The sequence below is a fragment of the Barbatula barbatula genome (assembly GCF_947034865.1).
Source record: "Barbatula barbatula genome assembly, chromosome: 24".
NCBI lineage: Eukaryota > Metazoa > Chordata > Actinopteri > Cypriniformes > Nemacheilidae > Barbatula > Barbatula barbatula.
Window position 1 is genome coordinate 17000041 of NC_136787.1, and position 14665 is coordinate 17014705.

The 14665-nt window shown below is 41.1% G+C and overlaps 1 protein-coding gene across 1 annotated transcript in view; it reads right to left on the reverse strand.

Annotated features, from left to right (window-relative positions):
- Positions 1–2499: 2499 nt before the first annotated feature.
- The window catches only part of LOC306889527 (zinc finger SWIM domain-containing protein 6), a 50814-nt gene continuing 38648 nt past the window's right edge, over positions 2500–14665 (reverse strand). The window contains exons 6-14 of the mRNA XM_079448570.1: positions 11836–12012; positions 11521–11667; positions 10837–10986; positions 9310–9576; positions 8436–8571; positions 6649–6806; positions 5706–5869; positions 5540–5621; positions 2500–5447 (exon numbers count right to left, since the gene is read on the reverse strand). Of these exons, the coding sequence (XP_079304696.1) occupies positions 4585–5447; positions 5540–5621; positions 5706–5869; positions 6649–6806; positions 8436–8571; positions 9310–9576; positions 10837–10986; positions 11521–11667; positions 11836–12012 (2144 nt within the window). The 3' untranslated portion in view covers positions 2500–4584. The remainder of the gene's footprint in view (positions 5448–5539; positions 5622–5705; positions 5870–6648; positions 6807–8435; positions 8572–9309; positions 9577–10836; positions 10987–11520; positions 11668–11835; positions 12013–14665) is intronic.

Below are 14665 nucleotides of genomic sequence, written 5' to 3' on the forward strand. Positions count from 1 at the left end.
TTCTTAAAATAAAATAATAAAAATATATAATTTTATCCAGTACATTAAGACATGTGATGGCATGATGTAACGTTCTGCACCTTAGGAATGTCTCTGGAATATCTGTGAAAGGTTTTTCGAGTTGTGTGTGAAAGATGTGTCGTTCATTGTTTTACAGATTCTATTTCCCGTCGCGTCTGTGAAAGGTCTCGTCCAGATTGCTGGGTCTACACTCGTTGCAGGGTGTTTGGGGTCTGGCTGTCGTGTGATAAAGGATCAAAGTTATCCACTGCCCAGAACGAAACATCTGTGTTAACAACACACGTCAACAGAACATATTTACAACCAGCACTTACTCTAGCGAAGGAAGTGAACCGAGCCCTGCGGTCGCAAAAGATTTCTTATCACTGGAGCTTAAGAAAAAGGACATTTTATGAATGGGACATCAGCAGTGAAAGGTTTAGGAGTAAATCATCACCTGCTTTAGCGGTTACCATTTTAAGGTTTCAAAATCAAGAACATTAAAAGAAAGACTTAAGGCAGCAAAGGGTTTTGGCTATCCAAAATCTTTGGTAAGGTTCTCCAAATACCCATTTATAATCTTTTTTAGGACTGTAGAACCACTATATATAACTTTTCACGCAACGGATTAACAGAGCCTTTAGGAACCTTTATTTTTGGAAACATGAAAGCCTGTGTGTGTGAGCGATTACTTGTTTTTTGTCATCACTCTGGTTTGACAGCACCGTATCCGGTGTCTTTGGTAAGCGGCGTGTCGTGTCAGGCCTGATAGTCACAAAGCTTGAATTTGTCACAGTCTTCACTCGAGAACTTGGAAACCACTGCTGAAACCCCCGGCCTCCTGTTGAGCTCAGTTTTGGCAGGGACATTGCCATGAAAATGCTTCATGGGAATTATGGCTGAACCCGTCACAGTTTGTTCTTCCAAAGGGTCTGATGGTCTGTTTCTGAGAGCAGATGAGTGTTGGTCAGCACGGGTCTTTATCCCATCTGTCCATTACTGCTGATAAAGAGAGACCAGAACAACACTGAAACACACATGAGAATCTTGGTGTCCTTTCCAAAAGGTTTTAAGCCATTTGTATCTGATTGTCTTGTTCTGAAAGACTCCTTAACCCTTGTATGTTGTTCATTCTTCAGTTTTTAAATCATTACGATATGGAAATATATGCATGTACTTTACAAATGTTCACTTTATTCCTTATTACAACCAACACCGACGGTACAAGGGTTTTTTGGCCTTTTATATGAAGTTACATGATGGGGTTGAGAGAGAGGGGAAAGGACCACGAGCCGAAACACAGAGCATTTCTGTTTAAATCAAATCAAATATCTGCCTAAATAATATTTAAAGAGCGAATTAATATTAGAAATGACGCACTAGGACTAAATGAAACACATTTAAGTCAAGTCACTGAAATTATGAAATGAAAACAAACACTAAACTAAAACTGAAATAAAATTCACCTTGTGAAAAGTTCATTCAAAATATTATTAAAACTAGAATAAAGCTGGTGAGAGCTTGACGGCAATACGTTATGTACACCAATTCTCCTCAATTCACATCTTAAAGGTTCAAAATCTTGGCAACGTCTGTACGTTTATCACAGAGTGTGTGAGGATCGGTTGTGTTTTATAATTGTGTTCAACCTTATCTTTATACTCCAAGTGTGAAGGAATAACTTTCGTGTCAATCTTCCACTGCCGTCAGCTACGTCCTGTTTAGACAAAGGTGGATGAAGTCTTTGTGGAACTGCCATGTCAAATTTACCAAAGTGTAAATCCTGAAGCAAATCGACAGAAGTTAAAGAGTTACTAGATAAACAATAATGATAATTTAAGACTCATAGTCAGTTTCTCATTTCTGTTCACAATGGCTAACAGAAGCAAGTGAGCTCCATGTCACCAACATTCCAGTCTAAGGTTTTGGGTAAAGGATGAAACTCAACAAACAAAACATGTAAAATCAATCTACTTAGTTTTCCTCCAATTCTACAAACCATGAAACATCATTGATCCAATAAAGTAACTGAAATAAGTGCCAGGAAATGTTGAATATAATTGTGTTCAATACCGGAAATGATCAAACTATTGTGCATTGCTCAATATATTGTGTACCAGGGTTATTATAGTTAAGAAAATCCAAGACATGTTGAAACATTTCTTTTAACCCAAATCAATTAAATATCTGCCTGAACAACATTAAAAGATAGCCTTAGCAAGAAAGTGAAAAATTCATATTGATGCACTACAATCATTAACTTAAATATATAAAAGCTAAACTAGAACTGAAATAAACATAAATCATGGAAAAAGCATGAAAATCGTGTATCATAATCATGTATGTGGTGCTTAAGTTTTTATATTTAAGTAATGTGGAGCAATGTTGATGTGAACATCTTAAAATCTCACAAACGCTACAAATCAAACATTTATTTTCAAATGTAGTCAAATTTACGGGGCTTCGTGTTGTGCGCAGAAACAACGCAATGAGTTTCTTCCTCTCAAAAAACTAATTTTAATTAAAACAAAAATGTTGAATCATTAACAAGTTTATAAAACAGTGATTTAGTTACATAAATAAATTGATATCGGTGTATCAAATCTTAAATTCAACTTCATGAGCATGTTGACACGGGTGAAGTACAATCGTTGAACCTTTCATAATAAATAAAAAGAAGAAAATTATATTTCAGTTCCTAAACGAACGAAAAGAAAAAAAGCTACAGACATACCTCTAAGAAGGGGACACTCATCAACGTTTCTGCACCAAAACAAAAAAACAACAATGTAGGAAACCTGCTTTTTAAAGCACAGAAGCATTCAGCTAAAATTAAAGACAGTGAAGTTGTAACCCAAGTCGGTTGGCTTTCATTTTAATGAACAAGTTTGGTAGTTAGAACTCCAGTTTGGTTATTTTAAAGCGTTAAGACAAGGCAAGAAAGAAGGCCGTTTTCGCATCGAAACCCTACGGGAACGACACGAAGGAAACGCAAAAATAAAACAACAAGGAAAAAGGGATTAAAAAACGTTTGAACAGTCAGACCTGCACAGCAACTTTCTGTCCTGCACAAAGTTAAGATGTCAGCAGATAGGCATGTACATGTTATTGTGCATAAAAATGAAGCGTTGTGGTGACTCTCGATTATTGAGGAAAGAAACAAGAGCATCGCCAGGCCAATCGCTCTGCGTGTCTACGTTAACATCCATACTGTTGAGTCTACATTTCTAGGCGTTTTTGAGGCACGTTGGCCTGCGTTTCTTGCATTCCCAATTCTTAATGCTAAGGCTTGCTGCTTCGCTGGGCGTCCGTCCGAACCACCTCCGTCTCGTACAGTCGGTCTGCGCTGAATTCCGCAGACTGTCTCGATCGAGCGCAGTAGGTGGTGCTGCATAGATACCCAGCACGCAGATTCACTGCCCGATTCCAGCCCCGACAGCGCTGGCTGTGTTCGGAATAGCACGCTACTGTACTATAGTGCGTATACTGTACAAATCATCTGTATGCATAGAATGACTTTGAATTATTAATTGGATTGGAAAAATTGCGTATTAGCAATTAACGTAACATTTTGTCAAATACAATAGCGTATTTTTCAAAGATGATACCTTGGGGTCCTGTGACAGAAATGTCTGAAATGTCTCTTGTGATGTAATGCCTACTGTTCAATAAAATAAAGAAGAAAAAATAAGGAAAGAGTCGACAGTATATACTGCGCAGTAAGCGACACAGATTCCGAACAGAGCCCGAGGCCCGCGTTTAGTCCCTCTGATATGTTTCGTTTGAAAACCAAGGTACTGCAGCTTCAAGTATTTTGCATTACATAGAATATTCTTTTATAAATTAGTTAACGTATACATTTTTTCAATATTCAGACATATACTATCATATATACAGTACAATAAAATGCTCTCACTCTTGTGTTCATGACCATTTTGTGTCTTTTTTGTGGGTTTTTTTTTTCTCGTTTTCAAATAGAAATCCCTGAGAATGTATGTCGACAGTCGCTAAGTTTCCACAAGCGCAAGCACAATGGGTTTGAAGCGTGTGTGTGTGTGTGTGACATGCTTTCGGACGAAACAGCACTGCAAAGCCGCGCGATTAGCCTGCTAAACTGAAAACTCAAAGGAACGGGAGAAGAGTCCCAAACTTTTTGCCATGGTTTTCTAACACTTGTTTTAGTACACTGGTTCAGAGAGGAGTAAAGCTGAAGCCATATGAGGTACTCGTCACGTAGGATGGAGGTGTTGTTTGGTTTAAAGCCATATTTCTTCACTTTGAGGCTGTGAATGTTTAACCGAGAGAATTGGAGTGCTGTGTGGACCTTCGCCACTGGACAACATATACTCAGTGTGTAAACCGAAACGACCGTTCCACTCTTTCGCACGCTCTCATATCAAATAAAAGGGACACACACACAAACTTCCACAGACATGACAACGTTCCATTTTTTTCGTTTTTTTGAGAATTTTTTTAGCGTGAAGTCTATACACATAATACCGGTGCGGTGGTTCGAACTGTTTCAGTTGTCGCATTGTTTCCACGTCTTTGTCCTCATTTTGAACTGAGACACCATATCAAACGCTAGCCGAACCTCTCTCGGACCAGCATCATGAGTTTCTTTTTGCCTTTGTATATCTGTTTCAGGTTGTCTATGAATTGCGTGAACTGAATGTGTCCGTCGTGCGCCATGAGAAAAGTCTCTCTGGCTTTGCTGAGGAACTCGATGAACTCGCTGTAGTGCCGAGGGCTGATGTGCGTCAGCCGCGAGTGCGTCGTGTTGATGTAGGCCCCGATCGTGGCGTCCAAGAGCTGTCTTAGTGGGGCCTTGTCTAATGACATCAACTTCCCAGAGTTCCTGCGACTGTGCAGCGCCACCATGCCGGGCGTGGTCAGCGTGCAGCGCCGCAAAATGTCCGACAGCACGGTGGCGCACTTGACGCTCTTCACGACTAAGGGGATGATGGCGGCCAGCTCATTTTTACCCAGCGAGTGGCTGAGCGCGCACGCCCATAGCACGTCGTTGATGGCTGGGTGCGTGTCCTGGTTGTAGCTCAGGTTCAAGTGGGCCATGGCGAGTGTTGCCAGTTTGTACGCCCGCATGGGGTACCCGCGGTGCTCCATGTACCGCGCGATGGTGAAGAGCTGCGTATAGCTCATGCCCGTGGTGGCGGCGTCCAGCACAATCTGGTAGGCCGTCTCGAAGGCAATGTGGTCCTTCTCACAGAGTGTGAGGGCCGACAGTGCGCAGTTCTGGGGGTCCTTCATGGCGCACTGCAGTGCTAACGTCCGCGCGCTGCTGGCCAGGTTCTCCTGCTGGTGGCAGTCCAGGTGGAGCCGTACGATGGTGCTGTTGGACATGACGGTGGTGGCAACGATGCTGGTGGCCTCGGTGGGCGTGAAAAGGGTGAACCAGCTCTGCATGATGCTGTCCAGGGCGTAGACCCCTGCAGACACACACATGAGAGACGGGGGTCATTACACATCCAAAATTCCCAATGTGTAAGAAGTGTCTTAGTAATCATTTTCACTGACTTACCGACTTCTGTGGCACACGTTACTAACCATCGAACCATCTCTCGCCGTCGCCAGTTCAACGTCGACAGAGTCATCCGCATTACCTGTGAGGTGTTAAGAACAGAAGACATCAGGAAAAACTCGAATATCAGAGTAAAACACTAACCATTGGGATAGATTGAGGATACCTGAAGACCCAGCTCCAGAGAGACCTTCAGCAGAGTGATGTCCGGTAAACTGTCCATGAGCGTTGCTATCTTAAAGGCATCCTGCGCCAGTTTGAAGATATGAGAGGACGAATGAATGTTCTTCTGTATGGACTCTAATACTGTCTCTAACCTTCGTGCATCACCTAGAAACGCAGAAAAATGATATCATGAGACAAACATCCTTACAAATGTGTGCAATACAAATAACCACATGCGTTTCACTAGTTTTACTAGATCCGACTACGCAGGACTGCAAAAATGCCACTGAAACACATTAGCAATTCATTTTTACTTGCATACAATAATTAACACAATCACAGTGTTTTTTTTTGTCAAAAGTAACTATACCGCTAGGCTATTGGCAATCCATTTAGTATTTTTTGTATATTACGTAAATATTTCATGGGATATAACTGATTCATTCAAACAGATTCACACGTGTGGTGGAAATGTGACGTGACTGGCCATTTTTGTAAACACAGCAAACAGTCACCAGTGACCTTGGAGAAACATTAACCACTCCAAATCCCCCTCGACTACACACACACACAGCATAATGAGCCCATGAGTCAGCAGCAGTGGCGACGCCACCGGCATCTGATCCTCTGAACCTGACGCAAGATACTGAGAATCTGACAGCGGAAATCTTCAAAACTCTCGAGTCTGGGAGGAGATCACAGACTGAGATCTGACCGTTTCAGCTCTTCGCATCGTTATGTGATCACATGTTAAAAATAACACAGCAAATGTCTCCGAGCTTGCCGTCTCTCCAAACCCTGATTTTATGGCCTGTGTGTTTGTCATGTGAATGCTGGAAGCAGGAAATGCGGTCCACAGGCTGCCATTAAGCAAACAGCGCCGTTGTCAGAGTAATTGCAGCCTGCGCTTGACGGATGGACGCAGAGGAGAACGATGGTCTAACCTTTGGCGGCAGTGAGCATGGTGGAGGCCAGCTCGCACTGCTGAGACTCGATGTGGCTGAGGGTGAACCATCGCGGGTAGCGATTCGGGACGACTGACACTATGTGGTGAGGGCGAGACATGTCGCCAGAAGGAGCTGTGGATTCCAACACTGGTAACCTGGAACACAAAGAGAAAAGAGACAAATCGTACTGATGTTCGTTTGGTTTCAAACAGGCAAAACTTTTTTGTTAGAAATGCTCTCTATGCTCACAGCAGCAACCCACACACTTCTACAAATGTCATACAACCTTAAACACGATGTGTGTCTCTTTCAGAAACCGTTAAATGACTTGTTTGGAAAACAACCATGAACTACAAAAACTTCAATTAGGTCAACACTCTTTCTAAAGTCTGTTTGCGTTCCAAATGAGTGTGCTTTGTTAAATCTTTTGCTGAATCTGAAATTGGCTATTACTTGGTATCAAAGTCTGAAAAACCTTCAAAAAACACAATAAGAGCTGATCTTCAGAAACGCAGACAGATGTACATAGGCCTAAGTGCCACTAACAATCTATCTGATCACGACTGAATGAGTTTCGAGATGTTTTGGAAGATTCTTAAAGGAAATGATCAGGAGATCAGTCCAGGTCTGATACACAGGCTTTTTATAGAGAAAGTCAATACAGAGTCTTGAAGCTTCTGCCGCGGCTAAATTTAGGCGGATCTGTGTTCGACGCCGCCAAACTGCAAATCCCCAGTGAAGATAATCCCATCAAAATATCATAATACCAGTCAGATCTGGTAACAGGATTTTTGCTGGTTGCTCAAAAACGGAAAATGTATATGCGATCGGCGTCGATAATCTGAACCAGATGTGAATAAACAACGAGATATAAGAAGCATCTCTCACGGTTCATGTACAGTTAGGCTTCTTTTACTGTACAGGAGTTTGTCTTTACACTAGAGACTGTGTGTGTGTGTGTGCAGACAAAGAATTAATTTAAATATTTAAATTCATATTAAAGAGATTTTTCGTTGTGCATGATAATCTACAGCTGACACACACACACACTCACACATGCGCACACACTCACACGCTCGTGAACACACACACACACTCGCTCGTGAACACACACACTCGCTCGCGAACACACACACACACACTCGCTCGCGAACACACACACACACTCGCTCGCGAACACACACACACACTCGCTAGCGAACACACACACACACACACTCGCTCGCGCACACACACACACTCGCTCGCGCACACACACACACACTCGCTCGCGCACACACACACACACTCGCTCGCGCACACACACACACACACTCGCTCGCGCACACACACACACTCGCGCACACACACTCGCTCGCGCACACACACACACACTCGCTCGCGCACACACACACACACTCGGGCGCACACACACACACACACACACACACACTCGCACACACACACACACTCACAGTGTGTATTTCATAAAAGGAGCATTCAGCGTTACCTCACAGCCCAAATTAGAATCAACGACACATATTTATCATTCACACTTTTTCAAAAACTCATTTTCAGCGGCCATGAATTATTTAGCAGTTTTCCAAGCAAAAGGCACTTTTTGATTAAACCGTGCCCCAGATAACCTTACTACACCCTAGACACACACACACACACACATCTGGAACAATAGAGGAGACGTAACCGTGAACTCTAAGAATGAGCAAACACAGTATAGCAGAGAGGAATAATCCCCGGCCGTGGATGAGTTTGTTAGGGAAATGTCACTCGTGCGGGAAACTCACCGCATTGCTCTCAGTGCAATTTTGTACGCCAGTTCGGCATCGTGAGGTAGGAGGCATGTGAAGAGATACTTGGCGAATGTGTGCATGGGAACGCTCTCTCTGTAGATGAGCTCCCCGAGACCGCTGTACGGCCCACCTAAAACAAAAAACACACACAAGAGCCGTCAGAAACCATCAACATTTAAATTCACAGCAAAGATTTTTCTATTAGTTTCACTCCATAAACAAAATGATAATTGTGACAAAAATAAAGCAAGCTTCAATACAATATAATACACGCAACTTCACAACATCTGAACACACAACTCTATTAAAGCACACACTTGATAAACAAAATACTCTTATTGTTTTCATGTATTCTCAAATTCAGCCAAAACCCCACGGCCAATAGAATGTGTGCTTTCCCGTTTATTGTGCCGGCGTCACGGCTGTTGGTGAAGGCTGGGCGGATGAACCCACACAACAGGATCAGTTTATCAGCTCATTTCTCTTTACAAAACAACCCAGCAGCGTTCATCGCAGGCTCTGTTTGCATACACTGTTTGGTTTTCCCACAACACCAGCACACCAACGTGCCGTTTTTGAGTGAAACCTAACTTAATGGAGTCTAAAACCTTTCTAAAAACATAGAAACAACCGCATTTTTCATATCTGTTGATGAACGTGCAAGTTTAATTTAGCTGTGCACAATTCTCACTCAAAAATAAATATATATATATATGTTTTTAATGCTAGACATCACGCTGACGCAGGAGGACCCAAACGCACCCATTGCAGAACTATACCCAAACGCCCTGAGGCTAGCCGTTAACCTCAGTTAATGAAAAAACACAAAACTGTTGTTCATTCATCCAGTAAAAACACAAAGACTCACCCTCTAACAGGAAGACAGCTTGCTTGCGGAAGATCTTGACCAGGGTGTCGTCCAAGTCCACCTCTTGCAGCTTGGCAATCAGGTGCTCCTCGTTCCGGCACACCTTCTCCTGGGCGTACAGTCCGTCGGGCATGATCCTCTGCTGACCCAATCCCATCAGCGCCGTCTCCACCGCCAGGGCCAGATATGACTCGCCCTCTTCCAGAAAGCGCCGCGTGGACGGAAACAAGTGCATCTCGCTGTGTTTGCTGGAGCTCATGGAGCCGGCTACAGAAAGAGAAAGGAGCGTCAATCGGTGCTTTGGCCAACTTTAAAGTGAATTGTAATATTAGCGAGATCCTCAAATGACGATTTTCCTCCGACAGGTCTGGTTGTATAATGAGTCACTAGAGATGAACTCTGTCGGGTCTAATGAAGAAGCCGGGCCGGAGAGGACAGGTCGTACCATGCTCCATTAAACCTCTGAATGACGGAGGTCAATTATATTTTGGTAACATTTATATCTGAGCTGATGGAAACACACTGACAGCAGTGATATCACGATAATTGCTGCGCATTTATTACGGTATGCTGTACATCGCAGTTCACAATATGAGAAATGTGAACAATAACATTACTGTGACTACTGTACATTGGCAACTTGTTTTAATGAAACCATTTTGGACTTTTACACGTGTACACTACCGGAATTTTGTTACCTTGCGTACAAAGTATTAGCAGGTCACGCATGTGCATTCCATTTCCTGCAGTAATTAGTTTAACCACCTGTTGGTAACTGTGCCCTGGGGGCATCGATTCAAGGTAGTAAAACAAAACCTGACCCCTATAGGCTCGGAGAGGTATTGCAATATGTCGTAATGCACATGCATCAAAACCGTGTTTACGCATACGAGTCGAACTCTGTATACTGTGCAAGGTAATACTTTGCCACAGGCTATTTCTCCTAATTTCTTCTAATCTATTTCTCCAAACATAATAAAACCCCAAACAGAGCACAAAAAACAGAAGCACACACACACAATGCATCAACAAGCAGCAATACCATATTTCCAATCAAGCAATGAAAGAGATCTCACAATCTCATCCTCATCTGACCCCTAAATGAATCCGTGGAAGGGATTTTTAACACTGGCCTCCTACATGAGCGGGCGAGCAGGAGACGGGCGAGATTGCCCCTCTGCCAATCAGAAAGCGACCGAGCCCAAAGGCAACAATACTGTATAATTGCAGCAGCGTGTTCTCTGATTGTGATCCAGTCATCTCTCCAATCAAAGCTCATGAATAAGAGATGAGGACAGAGAAACATTAAAATTAAAAGTGCATTAAAAATGCAGAAGGGAAGAGGAAAGTTACGACTTCTAGTTTGAGAAAAAACACGCTTTCCTTTTTACTCTTAATACACACCGCATCTTTTTAACCCGAGATTGAAGCCTACGTGAGGATTACACGAGAGAGTGTCTAGGGGTCTAAAAATGCATTTAACCATTCTGAAATCACCAAAAAACTCATTCGAAGATGCATTCGTACCCGAGAAGTCCAGGAACCCTCCATGCGATCCGTCTTCATCTCCGCGGCCGGTCTCCATCAGCGTGCTGAAGAGTGTCCCGATGGGGTCCAGAGGGTGACCGACCCATCCTTCCAAATTAGTGATGGACGTCACTCCTTTATGAAGCAGGTCTGGAGAATGAAAAAGGGTAAGCGAATTTGGTAAGCAAACTCTACCTTGGTCCAAACCCTAAAGCATCTACTACTAAAGGAACACTACACTGTCTCTAAAAATCACCGCACCAGCGTTTTACATAAAGTCACGGACCTGTCCGCACAGCACGGCCTCCTCGTTTGAATACTATGAATTATGCGTGGGCACTTTTACCACAACAAGCCATCATTTGCATTTAAATGCAATTGACCCGAGCCGTGCCGCCCATGAGTGGACATTTAGCTTCAGTGAAGAGCAAAGCCACATGAAACCTGACCATAACACACTGAATATTGTGTTTCACTGTTGAGTGTGTAAGGATAATTGTTCAAACTGCTCTTCAAATGTTGTTTTGGCCTTTTTGCCACTCTTAAATAAGGACAGTGGAGGGAAACACCATATGAATTTGACACAAACCCCACGGCATAGGCCCTCCCCGCACGGAAGACATTCATTTGTGGTTTACCTTCATACAACCTTTATATAAACCTGAGTGAGTGTTCTTGTTTTACCTTTCTTGTGGTTTCGAAAGAGTTCCAGCTGTTTCTGCTGCTGTCTCCGCAGGGTGTTGACGATGGCGATTGCCAATCGCAGTGCCTCCCGTGGGTAACCGTGAGATCTCAGTGCATCCACCCTGGCGCAGGCCGTGGGGACGTGTTCTGTCACACAAACCCAAAAAACATTCAGCAAAACGCAGATGTCCGTCTGAGCTCAACATTGAAATCGCTTGTTCTCTCGTTCCACATAAAGCATCTATTCACACTTTTTTTGTCTTAAAGCCATGCACACAAAGAGGCAAGTCAAGCAAACGTCTTTTTTCTGCTCACCGTGCCACAGAGGCCAGCCGCGAGAGTCAAAGAGCGAATTTTCAGTGTTGTCATGGTAACAGTAGTTGGTGTAGAGGTCGTCGTTGATAATGTGCTGCAAGTGGCTGTCTTGCCAGTGGAGATCGCACGCCTCGATGGCTCGCGTGAAAACCGTCCGGTGGGGCCTGGCGCCCGAATCTGAGGAGGAGAGATGGGGAAGAGGAGAGGAAATTGCTCTGTCATTCTCAATGCTAGCTTTGAGAGCAAAGCCCCCGGGGGCCTGTCAGTCTGGGGCAAAGCAGAAAACCTTTGCAAATAAGTCGGCAGATTAGTCCGGCGAGCTCAACTGTCATTCACAGGTGTTGCAGATACGAGCGTTTAGGTTACGAAGTTATAACCACAATTCACTAAAGTTAATACTACAATAGTATACTATGTATAATACGATTCACTACAGTGATACTACAATAGAGTACTTCGATAGCGCAATGTACCTCAATTCACTACAGTTAATACTACAGTAGTATACTACAATTCTGCTTTACACTATGTTTCACTACAGTTAATACTACAATAGTATATTACACTTCTGCTATATACTACGATTCACTACAGTTAATACTACAATAGTAAATTACACTTCTGCTATATACTACGATTCACTACAGTTAATACTGCAATAGTATATTACACTTCTGCTATATACTACGATTCACTACAGTTAATACTGCAATAGTATATTACACTTCTGCTATATACTACGATTCACTACAGTTAATACTGCAATAGTATATTACACTTCTGCTATATACTACGATTCACTACAGTTAATACTGCAATAGTATATTACACTTCTGCTATATACTACGATTCACTACAGTTAATACTACAATAGTATATTACACTTCTGCTATATACTACGATTCACTACAGTTAATACTGCAATAGTATATTACACTTCTGCTATATACTACGATTCACTACAGTTAATACTGCAATAGTATATTACACTTCTGCTATATACTACGATTCACTACAGTTAATACTGCAATAGTATATTACACTTCTGCTATATACTACGATTCACTACAGTTAATACTGCAATAGTATATTACACTTCTGCTATATACTACGATTCACTACAGTTAATACTGCAATAGTATATTACACTTCTGCTATATACTACGATTCACTAAAGTTAATACTGCAATAGTATATTACACTTCTGCTATATACTACGATTCACTACAGTTAATACTGCAATAGTATATTACACTTCTGCTATATACTACGATTCACTACAGTTAATACTGCAATAGTATATTACACTTCTGCTATATACTACGATTCACTACAGTTAATACTGCAATAGTATATTACACTTCTGCTATATACTACGATTCACTAAAGTTAATACTGCAATAGTATATTACACTTCTGCTATATACTACGATTCACTACAGTTAATACTGCAATAGTATATTACACTTCTGCTATATACTACGATTCACTACAGTTAATACTACAATAGTATATTACACTTCTGCTATATACTACGATTCACTACAGTTAATACTGCAATAGTATATTACACTTCTGCTATATACTACGATTCACTACAGTTAATACTGCAATAGTATATTACACTTCTGCTATATACTACGATTCACTAAAGTTAATACTGCAATAGTATATTACACTTCTGCTATATACTACGATTCACTACAGTTAATACTGCAATAGTATATTACACTTCTGCTATATACTACGATTCACTACAGTTAATACTACAATAGTATATTACACTTCTGCTATATACTACGATTCACTACAGTTAATACTGCAATAGTATATTACACTTCTGCTATATACTACGATTCACTACAGTTAATACTGCAATAGTATATTACACTTCTGCTATATACTACGATTCACTACAGTTAATACTGCAATAGTATATTACACTTCTGCTATATACTACGATTCACTACAGTTAATACTGCAATAGTATATTACACTTCTGCTATATACTACGATTCACTACAGTTAATACTGCAATAGTATATTACACTTCTGCTATATACTACGATTCACTAAAGTTAATACTGCAATAGTATATTACACTTCTGCTATATACTACGATTCACTAAAGTTAATACTGCAATAGTATATTACACTTCTGCTATATACTACGATTCACTACAGTTAATACTGCAATAGTATATTACACTTCTGCTATATACTACGATTCACTACAGTTAATACTGCAATAGTATATTACACTTCTGCTATATACTACGATTCACTACAGTTAATACTGAAATAGTATATTACACTTCTGCTATATACTACGATTCACTACAGTTAATACTACAATAGTATATTACACTTCTGCTATATACTACGATTCACTACAGTTAATACTGCAATAGTATATTACACTTCTGCTATATACTACGATTCACTACAGTTAATACTACAATAGTATATTACACTTCTGCTATATACTACGATTCACTACAGTTAATACTGCAATAGTATATTACACTTCTGCTATATACTACGATTCACTACAGTTAATACTACAATAGTATATTACACTTCTGCTATATACTACGATTCACTACAGTTAATACTGCAATAGTATATTACACTTCTGCTATATACTACGATTCACTACAGTTAATACTACAATAGACAATACTACAGTTTACTAGAGCTCACTTTAGTAAACAATAAACTGAGACAAAGTTTATCAATTGACTATGGTAATGTATACTACAGTTTTCTGTAGTATAAGCTAAAGTGTGATCGATACAATAATAAACTACAGATTACTATAGTAAACATG